Source organism: Lepeophtheirus salmonis, chromosome 4 (assembly GCF_016086655.4).
Source record: "Lepeophtheirus salmonis chromosome 4, UVic_Lsal_1.4, whole genome shotgun sequence".
In the NCBI taxonomy this organism is placed as follows: Eukaryota; Metazoa; Arthropoda; class Copepoda; order Siphonostomatoida; family Caligidae; genus Lepeophtheirus; species Lepeophtheirus salmonis.
This window is the reverse complement of record NC_052134.2, coordinates 10,940,541-10,959,653: the sequence shown is the minus strand read 5'-3', so window position 1 is coordinate 10,959,653 and position 19,113 is coordinate 10,940,541. Positions and strand designations below refer to the sequence as shown.

At 32.6% G+C, this 19,113-nt stretch overlaps 1 protein-coding gene across 2 annotated transcripts; it reads right to left on the bottom strand.

The window, feature by feature from the left end:
- Nucleotides 1-11,023: 11,023 nt before the first annotated feature.
- LOC121116827 (uncharacterized) lies at nucleotides 11,024-18,735 on the bottom strand. Of its 2 annotated transcripts, none has more exons than XM_071887621.1 (3): nucleotides 18,158-18,735; nucleotides 12,731-15,403; nucleotides 11,024-12,650 (listed from the first exon to the last, which is right to left on the bottom strand). In XM_071887621.1, exons 2-3 carry the CDS (start codon nucleotides 15,327-15,329, stop codon nucleotides 12,082-12,084), a joined length of 3,168 nt encoding a protein of 1,055 aa, XP_071743722.1. In that variant the 5' UTR covers nucleotides 15,330-15,403; nucleotides 18,158-18,735; the 3' UTR covers nucleotides 11,024-12,081. The 2 variants fall into 2 exon arrangements, with proteins under 2 accessions (XP_071743722.1, XP_040567059.1); XM_040711125.2 differs by lacking the exon at nucleotides 18,158-18,735 and adding an exon at nucleotides 16,590-17,014.
- Nucleotides 18,736-19,113: the final 378 nt, after the last annotated feature.

Here is a 19,113-nt window from a genome sequence, read left to right as displayed (position 1 = left end):
TATACTTGATTAACTTAAAATATGACTATAGACGAAAATAGGGGGTTTTCTTGGAAAAAGAACGTTTTTCATGAATTAATAAGATATATATATTCCCAAGTATGATGTTGTTTGGTCGAATAATTGATCAAATCACTACCCCTGGCCATAATCTGATAAAATCAAAGAGTTTTTTTTAGCCACGTTAAAATATTAAAGAGGATTGTTAATGTCAACAACCTACGTGTTTCCAGAAAATGCGTGAACTCTCCGTGTATATAGTGCTCACTGGATGGATGTAACAAAGAGCTTCCTTTAAGCCCCGGCGAAGAATTATAATTAAACTTCCATTGATCAGAATAATCAATAATGTATTTGTTTTTCTATGAAGTAACGGTAGTAATATCCTTATAACAATATGGTTCGAACTTGTGAGTAAATAACACTATTTTGAACATTAAACCGATGAAACGGTTCCAATTTCATCCGTATCTTCTCTTTTATCCTATTTCCTTACGTTTCTTTTTTTTCTTAAAGAAGATGAAAATACTTAAAATTATTTAAAAAAGGAGAGGTTTTTTACAAAGGTCCTTAAAATATAGAAGGAGCTTTTGCAGTAAAGATAATAATAAGAAAAAGGGAGAAATTATGCGTTCTAAATGAGTGCGTAAACCCTTCAGTGAACTTACCGTTAGGCTTTTTATTTTGGTATTTAGGCAATAATAGGGGCGTTTGTTTAAAATACCCTTCCCCTCCCTCATGGTGATAACTAATTTAGAAAAAAAAATCATTAGATATCAAAAGTTTCAATTTAAAGCATACTAAATGAAGAAAAATTCTCTCAAAAATGAATGAACATAAATTTAATATTACTATTCAATATTTATTAGTTATTATTTAAAAAAAAAAAAAAAAAAAAGAAGACATTTTTCATGTAAAATTGAGTTAAAAATGTATTATTTCTTGGTAACTAAAGTTACCAAATAGTAGATTAAAATAACTATGCATTTATGATATCTTAGTTAATTCTATAATTTTGTTGAGACTTATTTTATAGTGATGTGTTGCTTTGTAGGCAATTTGATACGCATCAAAGAGGAAGCATTTTTGTTACTAACATAAATATAAGCCACATAATTTGCTTCAAAACACAATGGGATATTACTGGAATAAAGGATTGGTGACTTCGCACTGACGGACTATATGTAAATATCAACATGCATATGTCGAGCTATGAGCAACATTTGAATGAAGTTCTTTGCTAAGAATCTATTTTATTGTGGAACATAACCTTTTTATTGCTTTTGATTAAATGACATTTAAAATCTGCTAATCTTAACATTAAATGGTTAAAAATAGTCAAAAATATTCAATGAGCTTATAACTTTTTATATACCTTAAATTCAGCAGTACGGTCTTTACTTTTTATGTAACCCCCTTGTCTTAAGGGTCAAATGCCCCACTTTAAAACATATCCGATGCATGATGCTTTAGACTAGGTGTATGCATGTTTTTATTGGAACAAAGAAGTTTTAAATATTATGTATATAACACTTCGTTCCTCAAAATCTACTGTTTCTTCAATTACAGTGATCTTTTTCAGGATCAATATCTACATAAAATGATAATATTTAGTCTAAGCAAGAATATCTGCAGGGCTCGAATATGAAATCTGCACCCTCTTGACCAAGGAACAGTGACATCCCAGCAGCCCTGATCTTAATCCTATGGATTATTTCGTCTGAGGCTATCTTGAGGCACACTCAAATAGACGTCCCAACACAATTAAGGCAAGGAGCACTTCGCATCTATGCACAGGGACCTCATCATCAGGGCTTGCTCCTACTTTAGAGGCCGTATAGAGGGATAATCGAGGCTGATGGCAATTATATCGAATAAGCCTCAATGCACATGACATAAAACGACTTTATTTTTTCATTTGAAATAAAAATATTATAAATCACGGATTTTATGTTGTTTTTGTAAATACGAGGGAGGGCGGGGATTTCATCTTTTAGCCCTGTATGGATATTTTAAATTGGTTTATATGTGTTTTAAACATAAAATATCATATATACACACCTGGTAAAAATGACATTAAAGACATTATTTGTACAATAGTCATTTTTTAGCAAAAATTATATTATGCAGTTTGATATTTTTTTACTTTTCAGTATGTTTATTATTTAGGAAAAGTAAAGAAATTTCAAGTCTGTAAATTATCAATATGAAGTATTTTAAAATTGACCCGTATGACAATACAATGGTTAATAACACATTTAGAAAATACTATATGGGCTCTATTCTATATAGGTATAGTTCTTTGGAGGTAGTGTGATCAGATATACCTTATTTCTTAGATTGCTCATTAAATTCATTGCATTTATTTTAATTTTTTGAGGAGTGAAAAAGTATTAATGGTTTTTGTTTGACTACACTTATTATATTAATAATATCTTCATTTCCTATATTTAATATTAGAAGTTTTAAAATTCAAATATATTTTTTATATGTCTTTATATATATAGTCGATTGCAAATGAATGCAATGTGAAAATGTGGATTAAATTTTAATTTCCGCATATATCGATGTAATTTTGTACACTCATATACAAGGTGAGCCGTAAATACTGTACAAAAATTAAACTTATTTAACTCATAGAGGTCTAAATATCTTTGCCTGTTCTGAAATGATTAAGACAGGTTCGTTTTAAGGGAAAGGAAAAGACTTATCTACAAAATTCCACCAGCATCGATTTTCTCACGAACTTTATGGTTGAAAAACATTCCGTAGTTATTCAGAGACTAAATAGCTAATGCCTACATACCACATTTGTACATGTTTCTCTATTTGTCGCTGAACATGGAGACTTGCAATTTTCGCTCTTACTTTTTGATATGCAACAAACTGGGAAAAACAGTTTCTGAGATACACACCGACCTCACTATCGTTTACCTTGATGCCTGCCCTAGTCGTGCATCCATCTTTTGGTGGCTGATGAGATACGGGATGACACTTTTGAGCTCGATAAATGTATCTTAACAGGACGTCCCCAGGAGATAGGGGCACCCAACAACATCGCCCAAGTTAAGGACCTGGTAAAGAGCTAACCCCGCTTGAGCCTGCGAGAGGTCTCAACAGAGGCTTTCCTACCATCCACAGCAATTTTTAGAATCCTGACTGATGATCTCGGCTTTAAAAACTCACATGATGGAACTTCTGCTCTTGTGGGACAACGCACGTCCCCACATAGCCAACGATACTAGGCAGTTCTAAACGCGGAGAAAGGTGGAAACGATCAAAAAGAGTCCCTACAGCCTAGATTTCAATCTCTGTGGACGATTTCTCCTCTGTAAGCTGAAGTACCTGCTCCTGCATTACGATTTTGATAACCATAAAGACCTCACACGCGGTGCTCAGTGGGTGATGAAGTTAGTGAAAGAAGAGGAGCTCTCCGAGCAGTCGTGGGAGTTGGAGTACCATTCATACAACGTAATCTGAGTTGAATGAGACTATGTGACATAATTTAATACTTTTTAAAACTTTTGAATGTAATTTCTTGTCTTACTGCGGCAGTCTCAATCATTTCGAAAAACCTTAATAATTGTAAAAAAATTTGTAATAAATAATTAATCAAGCGTAAACAATGTTTAGTTATTTTTTGTTTTTTTTATGGAATTTAAAGGTTTTTTTGTTGAGGTTAATATTCAACTCACAAAATGATTGGGTTATTATCAAAAAATAATCTGGTTTTCTCTATTGAGCGTTTTCCTGTGACATCAACTTTTGATATCAAGCAAATGTTAAACCTTTCTTATTAATAAAACTATTTAACTAAGTTTTATCAGGGTTTATATGGAATTTGTCCATTTAATGTAGTAAAAATATCAACTTTGAGCCCCCAAGATGACGTCTCTTTAATTACGATGCGACGTCAGTGAAAATGCACTATAAGATCAATTGAAAGTGAAGATCAGAGTCTGTGATGATATAAAGTGTAAATCCTGTTAGACTTTAATTACCATTGCGTCCTCGGGCATCAAAATTAACACCATTGAGTACGTGAGCACCATCTTGGTCTCTAGACATGAGCGAATTCTCACTTGAGGGAAGATACTTGGACACTTTAATAAGATAGGTCCCTCTCAAACACTTATAATATGATGCAAAAGTGGTGTAAAACTCATTTATCTAATTTTTGGTGAAAGACTTTCACCCTGAATCCAGTTTGGATTTGAACCTGATGGTTTGTCAAATCTATTTCATTTTGGATAACAGGGTCTGCAACAAGTTCCAGTCAAATTTGAATGTACTGTGAGCCTTCCCCATGTGGGGCAAAACTCATAAAAAAGTGGTCCGTGCCTACGGTAATACCTTATCTAACAGACTCAAGACATTAAAATTAGTCAAATGGTCCTTTTTCGCAGAAATTACAATCACTTATTGATATGTCATCCAATCGTATTTATAGAAAAGTTTAAGTGTCTGATTATATTATGTTTCGTAAAATAAATTATATTATTTTTCCAATAGATGAGTTCAGTAATGTGTATCTTGCTTTTTATGAGTGCGACCAGCTAACACGAGATGGTGTTAGAAAGATCAAAATTTGCAATAAAAACTTTTAGTCCATTTTTTTGATTGTTTGAGCGTGCGTCAAAAATGGAAAAGAGCAAATTGAAAATTTGCCATATTTTAGTCTTTCTTCGAACAAGGAGAAAACGCAAGCCAGACAGCTAAAAAATGAATAGAGTTTACAGTCTGCCAGTCAAGTGGAATTTTGGTTTAGTAAATTCAGTTTGGATAATTGTGATGTCAAGGATGTACCACACTCTGGAAGGCTCTGAAATTGTCAAAAACATAAACAAAGATGTATACACATTTTTTTAATTATACGATTATTAGACTCCACCCTGTTATTTTGCAATTGATTTCTTTAAATTCTTTGATCCCATATTTTTGCGGAATTTAGAATAAAATGATTTTATGTCCTTTTAAATAAAAAGGAACAACCATCAACAATTTAAAGCATAATTGATGGATGAATAGACTATTTACAGGCTGAAGCAACATAAATTCCTTTTTTTGATTGCGTGGCAATCAAGCTGTAGAAATAATGGCGGCCTGGCCGTGGTTTCATTCTAGAGGGGATATTCTAATTTTTTTTTTTTTTTTTTACAATACAGTCGGTAGCTATCATGCGTTGAAATAGTGAAGTGCTGCCTTTGAAAATACATATCTCTAAAAAATAGGTATACAAAATATATTATAAAATTTCAATTTAGCTCTTGAGTTTTTATTTGTGCAGTTCATGAAAATCAATTAATTTCTTCAATTTATTATATACAAAAACGAATTTTTGGAATTCATTTTTATAATTTGACATTTGCAAAATTCTTTGACCGCGAAAAACTCCACAAATAATAACGTAAAAGAGAAATAATTGGTTCTATCAGATTTGGTGTCATAAATGAGTTTTAATTGGGGCAGTTTTTCCAAATGGGATAATTGACACCGGATTCTTCCTAGAAAAACCAACATTTTAAAGATATTTGCGGAATTGCCAATAACGAATTACATATTCAAATAACCGTATACCATTATTTTATAAGAGTTGATACTTATATAATTTTTCATCTTTTTGTGAACAGTAGCTATCTATGTAAAATCTCTTAATGAAAAGATATTTAAAGAGAAACAAAAAAAAAAAAAAAATCACTTGGTAATCAAGTATTTAATTTTGGTGTATTCAGGGTATAGACAATAGACTATTTGATATGATTTTCAAAACTCTGTAAAAAATAAACTTTAAATGTATACTATCATTATGAAACAAATAGTTATGTTGCCTTTTGGAAAAAGGAATTTATCTTGCCGTAACATGTACCGAGTGGAACCTTTTAACTTAAACGTTTCGGGAAAAAAGGAAATGGCCTGTCATTCTTCAATTATACATTTAACCAAAAAAATTATTTTTCTAATACATAGCAAATGTCAAATTGATGTATTCTATTACGTCACCATTGACCTAACAGATGGTGACAAGCCTCTCCCGAACAGAGTTGTAAATAATGTAAACGAAGTTCGGGTCCTTGAATTTCCATTCCTCTTTCGACAGAGGCTTCAACATTCGGGTGACAGATACTACAGCCCCTCCTCTTGATGTGCGGTCAAAAAGAAAAGTCGAGGGGATTGACATCCAGACGGTATGGTGGCCATATTTTCTTATCCTGGAAAGCGATTTTGTTAGTTAAGAATGACTGAGTAATTTCTCAGTGTGAGCAGGGAGCTTCATCTATCTAAAAAACGACGTTGCGGTCAGCTAAATTTACCTTGACCCAGGGGAGCAGGTTGCCCTTGAAAACGTCGATTGTGTATGGTTTGCCGTTAGTTTGTAACCTTCCGGTATCCTTTTTGATGGTGGCCATGAGGGGATCTACATTAATGATGAGCTTTTTCCAAAGCCTTCCTTCCTCTCTATGGCCTCGTTATGGTCTAGCCTATTCTTAACATTCTAAATGGTCTTACGAGATATTCCCAACAGCCTCGACAACTCTGTTGGAGTGCGACCCACACATAGAAGAGCTGATGCCCTAAGCCTTAAATCTAACTGCGATGACATTTTTCGTCCGATTTAAAAAACTAAAACACAAAAACTATCTAATCTATATAACACAGTGTGTAAGTTCCAATTTTCTACCAGGTATGTATTGAAAATAACAAGCAAGATCCAAAACCTTATAGAATACATTTATTCATTTACATAAGTATCCGGTTTCTTTTACATTTATCATCAATTTTCATTTATTTGAGAAATATGTTATGGTTATTTAGATATCAAGCATACTTTTTCAGGGTTGTATAAGACTATCTTTTTTCTTCGGACATAGGATCTAAAAATACATTTTGATCTTTTAATCAAACTTAAATACATTTTATAAAAGAAAAAGACGTCAAACATTCCATTATACGAGTACATGCTTTAAAATGACTTTGATATTTATGAGTAATTGATCTATTACGTGATCATTTTTGGATTAGAAAAAATTATACTAGCCAATTTTATCAACCATTTAATAGATAAATGAAGTCATAATAATGAAAGTTAATATGAACATTGTACCAAATGTAAATAATAGCGCTGTTTACCCTTTATTTTTATGATATCCCAACTCCAGCTATTTTGTCTCGTTATTTTGAATTATATTATACCTCATGCTTCTTAAGTGAATATCTTAGAGTTGTATATTTTTAACCATTTCAAAACGTACAAAAACCACTAAAAAGGACATGGTAGTCTTGACAATTGAAGCATGTTTGGAAGAAGAGAACCACAGCTATCATGACTTTTTATTACCAAGTGGTCCATTAAAATCTGAACACCTTAAAATTTAAACTTCAACAAGATATAATATATTAACAACTAGCGATAGAATTTCAACAAAAATAATATTATAAATAGATGTGTGTCTGAGATCTCTGTATCATTAATGAATTTGCCCTTAGCGGGAAAGATGTCTCTACTGTCTGTAGATGTAGTTCTCTGTCATGGGGTAGAAGTGCTGGTTTAAACTGGCTTTGAGAGCCTCAATGTTTGAATGAAGGACATTTTTTATTTTCTGTATGAACCATTCTTTTAAAACAACTATAGCAATAACAACTAAATTCGCTATACTTTATTTTGGACAAGCATCTCTAATTCTCTATTGAATGGATATATTTTAGGGATTGGAGTCTAAAATATTTGCTAGCTTCTTGGGCAGATCTTTTTTAGGTGACTCTTTACAATTGACCAGGTATTCTTAATTGGACTCAGTAGGACCATGGGGGCCCGATCTAATTATTTTACATGAAGCTGATTTTCCTATTAGAATATCTTCCACTTTCGAATGACAAAGGGCGTTATTAATAGCAATTGCAAAAGTTCACCGACTCATTATAATTTCGAATAATTGGGATTGGATAGTTATATATTGAATTTGAATAAATAGTCAATGAGAATATTCTCATTTTAAATTTGACTATTTTCATTTTGTGTTTGACTATTCCCATTTTGAATTAGACTACATTGTATTTTAATTGAACTATTCTCACTTTCAACAGGATAATTCCATTTCTGAATTGAAATATTCCCATTTTGAATTACAATATTCCGTTTTGAACTGAACTATTCCGATTTTGAATTGAACTATTCCTATTTTGAAAACATACACATGTATGAATGCAGTATTCAGCTATATATAAAATATGTCCTTTCAGTATTAGGGTGGCAATTAAATTACTTTTTCTGAAAAGTAATAAATTGAGGGTTCAAATGCATTCTTTTTTATAAATATACGATTAACAAAGTTTGAATAATTTCTATGAATATTTAGATATTTTCAATGGCCCTAAAGTTTTGAAATTGTACAAAACTTATGCGAAAAAACGTGATTTTGTCTTAATATTATCAGTATACTATACATTAGTTGGTAAAAATAGTTTTTTATAAATGTTTACGATCTTTTACGTGTCTAAAAGAAGGATATAATATCTAAATGAATTGTACTCTTTTTGGCTATCTCTTTGTTCATCTGCGTATCATAGCCAATGAACGTCTGTTGACATCTAAAAAAAATTACAAATACATTTTTTATTAAGATTAATAAAATCAAAAAAAGTAGCAATTTTGATTACCTTAACCTTGATGACCTTTTTATGACACTTTTTGAGGAGAAACATCTATATAGCCAAAAAAAATGTTTCTAATAAAAAAAAAAAAATTTAGTAAAAGCTAATTGGATAAAAAAAATTATCACTGGATCCAACAAAGTAAAAAAAAAAAAAATTCTGACAACCAAGTCAACGTTTTCTTTACAGTGTGGCATGGAGCAGATTCGCATTGTCACCTATAGTACTTTCCTGACTCTCCAGATAAAGGATCTGTCCTGGCTTAAGAAGCTTGAATCTCAAAATTGTCTCGTCCGACACGGGTATCAACAAGGACATCCTGTATTTTCTACGATTGTGGAATAAATACTTCGTTGATCAATGTTATTTTTTTCAATTAATGCTAAACCACTTCTGGCTTGCCGCCAAAACAACAAACAATGGCCTACCAGCGCATGCACTTACGGTTCGTAGTTAAACAACGACCGCACGCTGTAGATATATATTTAAAAAAAATGAATGTCACATTAGATGAGCTTTAGCACCAAGCTACATTATTCCTTGGCTGATACTACCATTAATTATTTTTTCTCAAGTAATTAATATTACTCTTGAGGAGATAATATCTAAGTAGTGAGTCGCCAAGTCTGAGTGTACTCATGAAAAATGCAATGTAATACTGACAATTTCAGTATTACCTGGTTAGAGTTATCTTCAATCATATTTAGTGATGAAAATCCACTGTATTTCTTAGCCCAATCGTATTTTTTTTTTTTTTTTTTTTTTTTTTGGAATTGGTAGTCTGAAGAATGAATTTTATTTTCCTCAGGTGTTGTCATAACTATTTAACTCTTAAGTAGTGACTTCCTTTTCTAATACATTCATTTATAATCAAAATCTGATTGAACATTCGTGTGTGCTCATAAAAAAAGGATAGCAACCTTGAAGATTTGAGGTTGATTATATTATGATTGTAAGTCCTTGTTGGACTCAAAGTAGAATTAAGGATCAAGATTGAAATAATTCTGCCACATTTTTCGGTTATTTGTTTCTCCCCCTCCTCTCTAGTCTCATGAAAGGTATTGACAGCTAAACTGTTCTCTTTTAAAACATTATTCAAATTGTGAGGGTTACCGTGTTGATTTTCAATTTCTTTTTTTGAACATGCCCAAAATATACACGATTTTCATCACTATTTATTTGAATAAAGCTAAGTAATTACTATGTCTATTTATATAATAAAATAACGCAAGACTCCTCAGCGATTATATTGTTTGATTGGTAAGACTCCAAATCTTCTGACCTATGTGTTTATTTGACTAAAAAATTCTACAGTGTTATACGTATCTTGATGTCCTTTTTCAATGACAAAAATATTATATATATATATATATATATCTATACAAACAAAGAATACCTGTATATATATATATATATATATCGAAACAAATTAATTAATTCATATAATGGTTATTAATATATGTATATAATGAGTAAAATGTAAAATCGGGTACAAATTGAGAATTTATTTTCATACTAATTATTATAATCATAACAAATAGTTATGACCTTTCAAAAAATTGGAAGTACTATACATTTGGGGAAGAACTTGAAAACTTTTCTTTAAATAAATGGATAAATAAATAATTGAAAAAAAAAATCTCTTAAAAATGGTGGATATTTCCTTTTTGATCACATAGTATTATAATGTGTAACTTTTCTCGTTCTAATGCTTGTAAAATTAAGGCCACAGAGGCTTGATGATTACATACATACAAGAAAATGGTTTTTTTTGTTTGGTTTTTTCGCAGAAACTGATGATCATTATTTATTTACTAATTAACATATATATAATATTAATAATACCTTTGATTATTTTGATTTTAAAAAGAGGAGTTTTTTTTTATAAAAAGTTTTTTTTTATATTATTCTTGTGGTTCTATTAAAGAAAATATAATATGATATTATACTTATTTGTTTGAAAATATAGAAAAAATAAAATTTAAAAAAAAAATTGTATTTGATATCATGCAATTCGATTTGGGTTATTATTTTAGTTATGTTGGGATAGAAAAAAGTGTTTGTCTAAAATGATAGAAAAAGTATGTATTCAAAAATTTTAAGAGTATGTATATAGTATAAGAAATATTCAGGTAAAAGAGAGAGAAAGAGGGATGATGTAATTAATTAATATTAATTAATTATATATATATATGAAAAATACATGCACGGGATTTTTTACTTTTAAATAAATAAAAAAATGCATTTTTACGGGGAAAAATTATGAGTATAATTTTTCGTATTTCTCCAATTTATGGTTATTCAGTCTATAAATAAAAAATAATAAAAATTATAATATGAACATAATAACTTCTTTCGCGCAATTGGAATGAACTTTCTTTTAATTTCTTACTAGACACAAAATGAAAAAATATAAAATCTTTTTCATCAAATTTATTGCAGCAAATATTATTATTATCATTGAATCGTTTTTTCTACTAAGAAGTAAGAGAATAGATGATAAATATAGACATTTTTTCTTTGTGTTCCTTCTATATATGTAGTACTAATAAATATAATATTTAAATTGATTTGAGTAACAGCCTTAAAAGTAGATATGCAATGGAGTGACGATGAAAAATGAAGAAAATGATAGGGGAAAACGTATCAGGTAATGGTTTAATTAATGAGAGTAACGTAAAAAGTGAAGGGACTGGGGTGTGTTAAATCTTTTACTACAAGACTTCTAATATGCTATTCAAACTATAGGGGGGAATTGATTTATAAATGTGACTGAGTGGTGGTTGTTTTTAGGGGTTTTTTTTTTTTTTTTTTTGACAAAAAAATTTGTAAAAAGGTTTTTTGTAATTTTTGATAATCATTTTGTATAAATAAAGTAGGATTTCCTTACTTTTACTTGTTTTAACGTGGAAGTAATCATTTGTGTTGTTGTGTCAATTAAGCTCATGCCCTCACTTTGTGTATTTAGGCCTGAGTTAAAGGGATGAAACAAAAGTAAAGTCATACTAAATTTTTTATAGGTTTTTTTTGTACAAATATTTCTGCCTTCTCTAGGACTGTTTATATTTATATATATATGTCCTTGCATCTTGTCATTTGAGAGAAAACAATGTATGTCTCTCTCTCTCTAAAAAAGAAGGAAAAATCATCATATAGTCCGATATATGGACGAAAATATGGTTTGAGCTATTAAATTACTATATGCAAAGAAGAGAGGGATTTTTATGTATGAATAGGTAATAAACCAAACATCATGCATTGAATATTATATATACGTATGTACGTTCAATTGATAATAATAAGATAGATATAGGAAGGTGGATTGTATCCTTTCATGAGCGAAATAGGATCAAATATGTAGTCGTCTTGTAAAAAATAATAACGAGAAATTGAGTAGAGGAAGGAGTCGTTTCCGGTTCATCCTTATCAAATTTATACACTAAGAACAGCTTGATTAACTGTGGGATTCGGAGCTGTGGTTAATTGCCCTGTAGGAGCAAGTGAGTTGCTCTTGTTCTTTTCAGGCTCGAATTCAATACAAACAGAAGGTGCAGAGCCCTCAATCATCCTAGGAAGCTCACAAGTAGATGAGGATGGATCTTGTTCGACTATTTCTTCTTGTACATTCGACGAGGATCCGTTTGTTGTTTCGTCATCATCATCTGTTTTTACCTTTTTAAGCATAGCCTCATGCTTTGCCTTCCATTTGTCAATGCGTGACGACGTGGAGAGTCCTCCGTTTTTAGAAGAGTTTGGGTCTTCATCCTCATCGAATTCTAATCCATTTTCCTTTGACAATTCTTCTGAAGATACTACTACTAATGCCTTTTCACCATTTTCTATATCGACTTGCTTGGGAACGAGAGGGCTATTGTTATTATTGATGTTGTTGGTACTATTGATTGGAGATGCAGCAGAGACAACAACGTCCTTGGGAGTCATTCCTTTTGCATTTGCGTCTTCTAGTATAGTCTTTATTTCGACTTCTTCCTTTGTTTTACCTATAAAAAAGAATTGGAAGAAAGTGATTTTTGTTGGCAGGGAATACGATATATATTGGTATATAAAAAACGCTACTTACTATTGGTAATTGTTACTCGGTCCACTACAGGTGGCTTTTTGTTGGTTGTTATATTTTCTTGGATTTTTGCAAGGTCAACTCCACTATAAATTGTTGCTGGTGCTGTATCAACCCCTGGAATGCTGATCAACTTTGGAGGAGTCTCCTCCATTGATAATGTAACAATAGGAAGAACTGGTGCTGGAGAAATATTGTTCGTACTATTATTTGCAGTATTCCCGATAACATTGTTATTGTTGAGATTATTATTAATATTATTGTTAGCATTATTTGAGTTATTAGCTGCATTTGCGGAAGCTCGTTTTCGATGAGTATCCATTTGACACCTACGATGAAGACACTTTTGCCTTAATCTGTTTTGACCTCCAAATTTTGTCTTGTCCTGACAGTATCTGCACCTCCCGCAATCATCATTCTTGAGACATCCGGGACATTCGCCACAAAAGACTCGATTTCGGATACCTTTACTCCCTTTGGAGGATCCATTGACTGAAGGAGAAATGACTGGAGAAGGAGTAGAATGCAATGGAATGTTTTGATGACTATTATTGGATTTCAAAGTCAAATTGGGAGGAGACTCCCTATACTTTTTTTCAGTAGGACCATCGGATGAGTTCTTTGGAGGTCTTCCGCGTCTTCGTCTTCCACCTCCAGTTGAGGACTCTACCTCCATGTGTTCAGAAGAAGAGGATGAAGAGGCTGGTGAAGACGAAACAGTTGTTTCTGAGTTATGGTGAAGATGTAGAACGTCTCCATTACTGGTGGGAAAACTCAGAGGGACTCTTGGAGGCACTCCATCGAATTTGATAGTTGCTTCAAGCCCTTGCTTTTTGAGCATCGTAACAACACTATTGGCAGCTGCAACTGGAAGCGTTTCCTTGAGGGTTGGGATGATTTGACTAGGAAGGGGAGAAGGAGGTGACTTTGAGATGATGGTGGTCGAATTATGCACTCCAATGGAGTGCTGTTGCTGCAGTAAAGCTCGTTGGTACTCCTGAATATGCTTGGCTATTTTATCTTCTTCCTTTTGTTTGGATTCCTTGATTTGCTTTTGAATTTCATTATGTTTTAGGAGGTCCTCGGAAGAACCATCAATTTTAGTCTTCGTTTGTTCAACGAGACTAACAATCTCTTGTAGTCTTCCATATATGGAGCCTAAGGATGCTTGAAGACTATTTTCTAATGCTGGGCTATTTAGATCATGTACTAAGAACAGGAGTCCATTGAGTTGAGCCACGATCTGCCCACAGAGAAGGGGTATGCTTCCATTATTATTATTTTGACCAATAGATGGGGTTACACCTGAACAGGGAACCGATATGATACTTTCTGGAAGCACACTTTTATTTGCTATGATGCCGTTACTTTTGAGTGAGTATTTGGGCAAGTGTTGAGCGGTTGAGTTCGGAACCATAATAGTGGAAGAGTGAGGAGCTCCAGGCACGATTAATTGATGCTGTTGAGCCATTTTCCCCAATAGAAGATTTTGCAGGAGATAATTTGAGTTAAGACCATTGGATGTTGATGAAGCCGCCACTGAGGAAGAGGAGGACACGGTGCTTCCATTGGTCTGGTCAAGAATTTGTGAACCATTAATAGCTCCTCCATTGGACGTAGTCGTCACGGGTGTAATTGTCATGTTTTTCAACTTTGCAGTATCTATTGAGAGAGGCAACTTTAGCATAGGTTTTTTCGAGGAGAGGTCCATGGCTTGCTGCTGAGGACCTTTAGATAAATCCTCGGGTCTATCAAATGCATTAGAATGAATTGCTGGGTTTTGTTGCGGGGACTGTTTTTGCTGGTGGTGATGAGCTACCACAGCCACAGATGAGGTTGAGGTGGGAGGGGCTTGAGTTGTTCGCGAAGCAAGATTGAGCAAAAGGGTAGCAATTTCATGATTGACGGCATTTTCGTCATTTGCCATTTTCTTTGACTGAGGTAAATGTGCTTGAATGAGATGTTCTCTTAGATCCGAATGATCCCTCGAAGAATGCTGGCACTCGGGGCAAACAAAGTTATTCAGTTCTTTTGAGGAGTGCGTTCTGAGATGCACAATATAATCTAATTCAAAAAAGGAGATTGTGTCACAATATGAGCAGGACCAAGGCCACTGGGTTCGATTATGAGCGTTAAACAAATGAGATTTTAGTCGATCAAAATCTGGAAATCGGGCGGGCTCCTTCTTTTTAGCCTCACACTTGTAACAAGGATATAGTTCTGAATGATAATGAGTATTGAGTACTCCAACAGAGGTCAGAGATTCGGAGCATATAAGACAGGCAAAGTTAAGGCTATCAACCAATCCGGGATGCTTATTCTTGAGATGCGATCGAAGGAAAGACTTTGAAAGTCTTTTATCGCAAGATAAACAATGATAGGGTGAACGGCCTTCAATGTAGAGTCGATGCTCTTCTTGAGTTGGCAAAGGAGGTCTTTCGTTGAGAATGGCCTTTTGTTTTGTAGTAGTAGAGCTGCTGCTGCCTGCACTGTTATTAGAATGGCTGAGATTACTCTGGAAAGTGCTGACGATGGGCGAAGAAGATGAAAGAAGATTCTTGGAATGGACTGACTCTTCTTTTCCCTGCCTTTTCTGGACCATTATATTTATTTCTACTGAATTTCAACATTTCCATCGATTCCAGTTCATTTGAGTCAAAAATGGGGCAGACCCGCCTGAAAAGATAGAAATACAATTAGAGAAGAATCGATAATTTGTCCCAAGAATTTTTTTATTTGTCATAGGTATATTTGATAAGGTAGGTCCAACCTCTTGGACCTTTTAAAATCCTTGTTGACTTCAAAATATATTTAAAAAACAAAATTAATATACCCTTATGGTGCAAACAGTATAGAGACATATAAGTGGAGCTCTCATATTTCTTTAGTGGTATGTTAGAAGGAGTTTTATTTTTATTTTTATTATTTGACACAAATGCTTTTTATTTTTATATTTCTTCCCCTTTCTCCCTTTCTCCCGGTTTATATATACTTTTTAGTCATTATCTTTAACTAAATAAATATATTGTAGAACGGATGAAAGAGTGAAGAAGGGAGGGCTATTTTGCACTTTGCTTAACTCCCTTCTTCAATATGGCCTCAATAAAAACAAGGAGGAGGAGGGGGGAGCCGAAGAACAAGAAGAGGGTATAAGGATTATTGCAACCAAACGATAACACGGTAAAGATGACGAAAAAGAAAGCTACAAAAAAATCGCTCGGAGCGATATGTTTTTATTTTGTAAAAGGGGAAATTTCACAGGGGGAAAGAAAAATAATAATACGGGCGCGCGCCCTCTTTTCATCGTTTTTGAAGCAGAAGGGAAGAAGAAACACGGCGCGCGCGCGTGCTGAACAATATTATTATGTATTAAAAAAGGACATAGGAATAATTTATCTCGCAACATATAATTCTTGTTTAATTACAGATTCATTAACGAATTTGACGGAAAAATATAATATTGATGGTTGCAAATATAATTATCTACATATAGGAATCAATGGCTACACCTACATATCAAATTAGAGGCATATATCATATTATAAAAGGGAAAAAGAAAAACGATTGCTCCTGACTTTCTTTTTTACGTTTTTCCTTAAAAAAACAACATATTATTATTAATTTTGTTCCTTCTTCGTTCCTTTTTCTTAAAAGAAACAAAAAAAAAAAAAAAATACTAAATACGAACGAAGACGCGAAAAAGAAGCCAGCGAGGAATTGGATGGAGAGCTTCTTTTTTTTCTTCTTCTCCTACGTAAGTACTATATGGGGATTTTTTTCATTTTCTTATACAAAGATCTTGCACAAGACAAAAAATTTGATTAAAAAATTCCTGCCAGCCAATAAATAAACCAACTCTTACCTAAGATTCCCTGTGAAGAGATCATGAGGTGTCCTAGCTTGGATATAAAGCCTTAGTGGTGTTTTCGAAGAATTATTGTATCACAAAGGATGATTAATTAATTTTTTTTTAATATATGAGGCTTGTTGATGATGAGAATGGGTAGACAAAAGTGGAAGAAATCGTCTCTCTAAGAGGAACTGATTATTAGCAACTACAGAACTTCTATATAAAAATATATATTATAATATAAATAAATTTGTGGATTTTTTATATAATTTTTTTTTTGGTCTCTTTGATGATTTTTTAAATGATATGTTTTGGTTAATTTGCTTGCTTCTGTTTTCTTATAAAATATATATATTAACTGTGTAAAAAGCAAATGTATTGTTTGTTAATCAAAGCACCGGGACCAAATAAAAAAGGGCCAATTCTTCTCTCCTTCTGAAAAAAAAATACTAAGAGAGGGGGGGGGGGTTAAATCATGATTTACTCTCTCTTCTCTGTCTTCCAAGACAGAGAGGGAGAGAAGAATCCCCTTTCCTTTCTACATCGCTTTCTCCTTTATTTTGCCTCCTTCCTTCCTTCTCTTGGCGAAGAAAATCCCTCTTTATAGAAGAGATATTAGGTTTAAAACTCACACTTCTAATTCTACTTCGTCGTGAAAATCTATGAATCAACGTATAATATTTATTGCATATATAAATATTAAGGACCAAAGCGTTACAGACTTGTAAAGTCAACATCCCTATGATTATATTATGTATTTGAAATGCAACAAATACTTAATGAGAGACAAGTCAAAGTATGGAGAAACTTAATTTGTACGTAATAACTATCTGGACTTTCTCAATTAATGCAACAGGGTTGAAACACCCTGGACCGCGCAAGTTAATAAAAAAATAGCGTGGCGATGAATATAATCTTCTTCTTATTCAAGAAGGAGTAGAATAGAAAGCCCCTTAGCAAAGGCAAAATGTATAATAATAATAATAATTAATATTAAAAGTAGGGAAACGTAAGGAAATTCACTTCATTTTCGTCGAAAAATGAAGAGGAGCGCGAACTCATACGAAAGTGCCCGTTTTTACATTCATATTAATTATGAAAAAAAAGGATTTTTCTAATCAAAATGACCCCTTCATCATGTTATTATTTTATCAAAGAAAAAAAAACACCCTCAGTCGTCCTCCGGGGTGAACGTACGTACGTCTTCCTTTTGAGTCTTACTCGTAAATGAGCAATATATAGTCACATACACAGTCATGTTAGTAATAACTAACATATTAAATGTATTACTACTCCCCCTTAAAGCACGTAACTAGGCCAGTGACGTCATTTTGGCCTCTCTTAAAATAAGAATCTCATATTTATTGATCTCTTCTTTTTTTACTCCTTTTATTTTTTTTGCAAAAGTCGTAAAAACTGCCTATTTTTCACCATAAAAAGTATTGGTGTATGTTACTACTAATACTCCTTTGGAGTACCTTAATGCTGCGGAATCATCTTTCCAATTATGGATTATACATAATTGAGACCCTTCCTTACGAATTGAGGTAAAAAGGAAAGAAAAAATAAATGAAACTTACCAATTGACTGAGTAATAACTGAGTGATTATGAAATTTTTAATAAAAACGACTGACGTATATAATTTTTAGACTCACTCACACACATACACTCACAGGAACAAAATAATGAACAACAGCTTCAGTGGCAATATACACATGAACTACACACTTAACTAACTTTTTTTTTCTCTATGATAATACGAAACACTGAAAAATAAAATAAAAAAGTCACAGAGTCAAAACGGTGTACTAATCATTTAGCAGTTTTTTTTCGGATTTTTTTTTTCGCTTCTAGTTGGTGGTGCCTTAAAAATGAAAATAATAACAATAAATAATATTATTATTTAGTCGTAGTTCTGATACTGCTTGAAAATAATAATAATATCTACAACTCATTGCAACGAGAAAAAAAACCCGCACGCCCACACGCTCCCTCTTTCCCCCTTCTCTGATACCGGCTTTTTATATATTTTTTTAATAATAATACGTAATTAGTGATGGACTGAGACTCTTTTCCTCATTTTCCTTACGAGGGAGTCTATCACTACGACACAGTACTGTGCTATGTACTAATTTCGTGTTTAAATACACACAGACTACTATTTTTGTTTTTATTATTATTTTAGACGTTTAGATGTTTTAAGGTAGGTGAAGTTCTCTCGTAAGTCGTAAGCAATATATTGATAATATATATAAAGTAAAGGCAGCAACTTCTTGGGCGACGAAGTAATACAACAATGGATAAAAGGAATAGACTGCAATAAAAGGTCCTAGAAAAAAAGAAAAAAGCAGACCGGGTTGTACCTATGCGGCACATCGTACTCCTTAATTCCATTACCTTTATTACAATTCATAGGTAATATGGACTTTGGATCATATCATATCCCTTATGCTTTTGTTTTCAGGGCGGAATAATCTTCCTACTTTTTGATCCGACTCGAATTATTATTGAGTAGTACGTAGATTTTTATTATCG

What these genes read in the sequence shown, in the direction of transcription:
- LOC121116827 (XM_071887621.1), bottom strand. Translation starts at nt 15,329, where the DNA reads ATGGTCCAGAAAAGGCAGGGAAAAGAAGAGTCAGTCCATTCCAAGAAT. An exon ending in CCGAGTAACAATTACCAATA is followed by an intron (nt 12,651 to 12,730) that starts GTAAGTAGCGTT and finishes TCTTTTTTATAG; the next exon opens with GTAAAACAAAGGAAGAAGTC.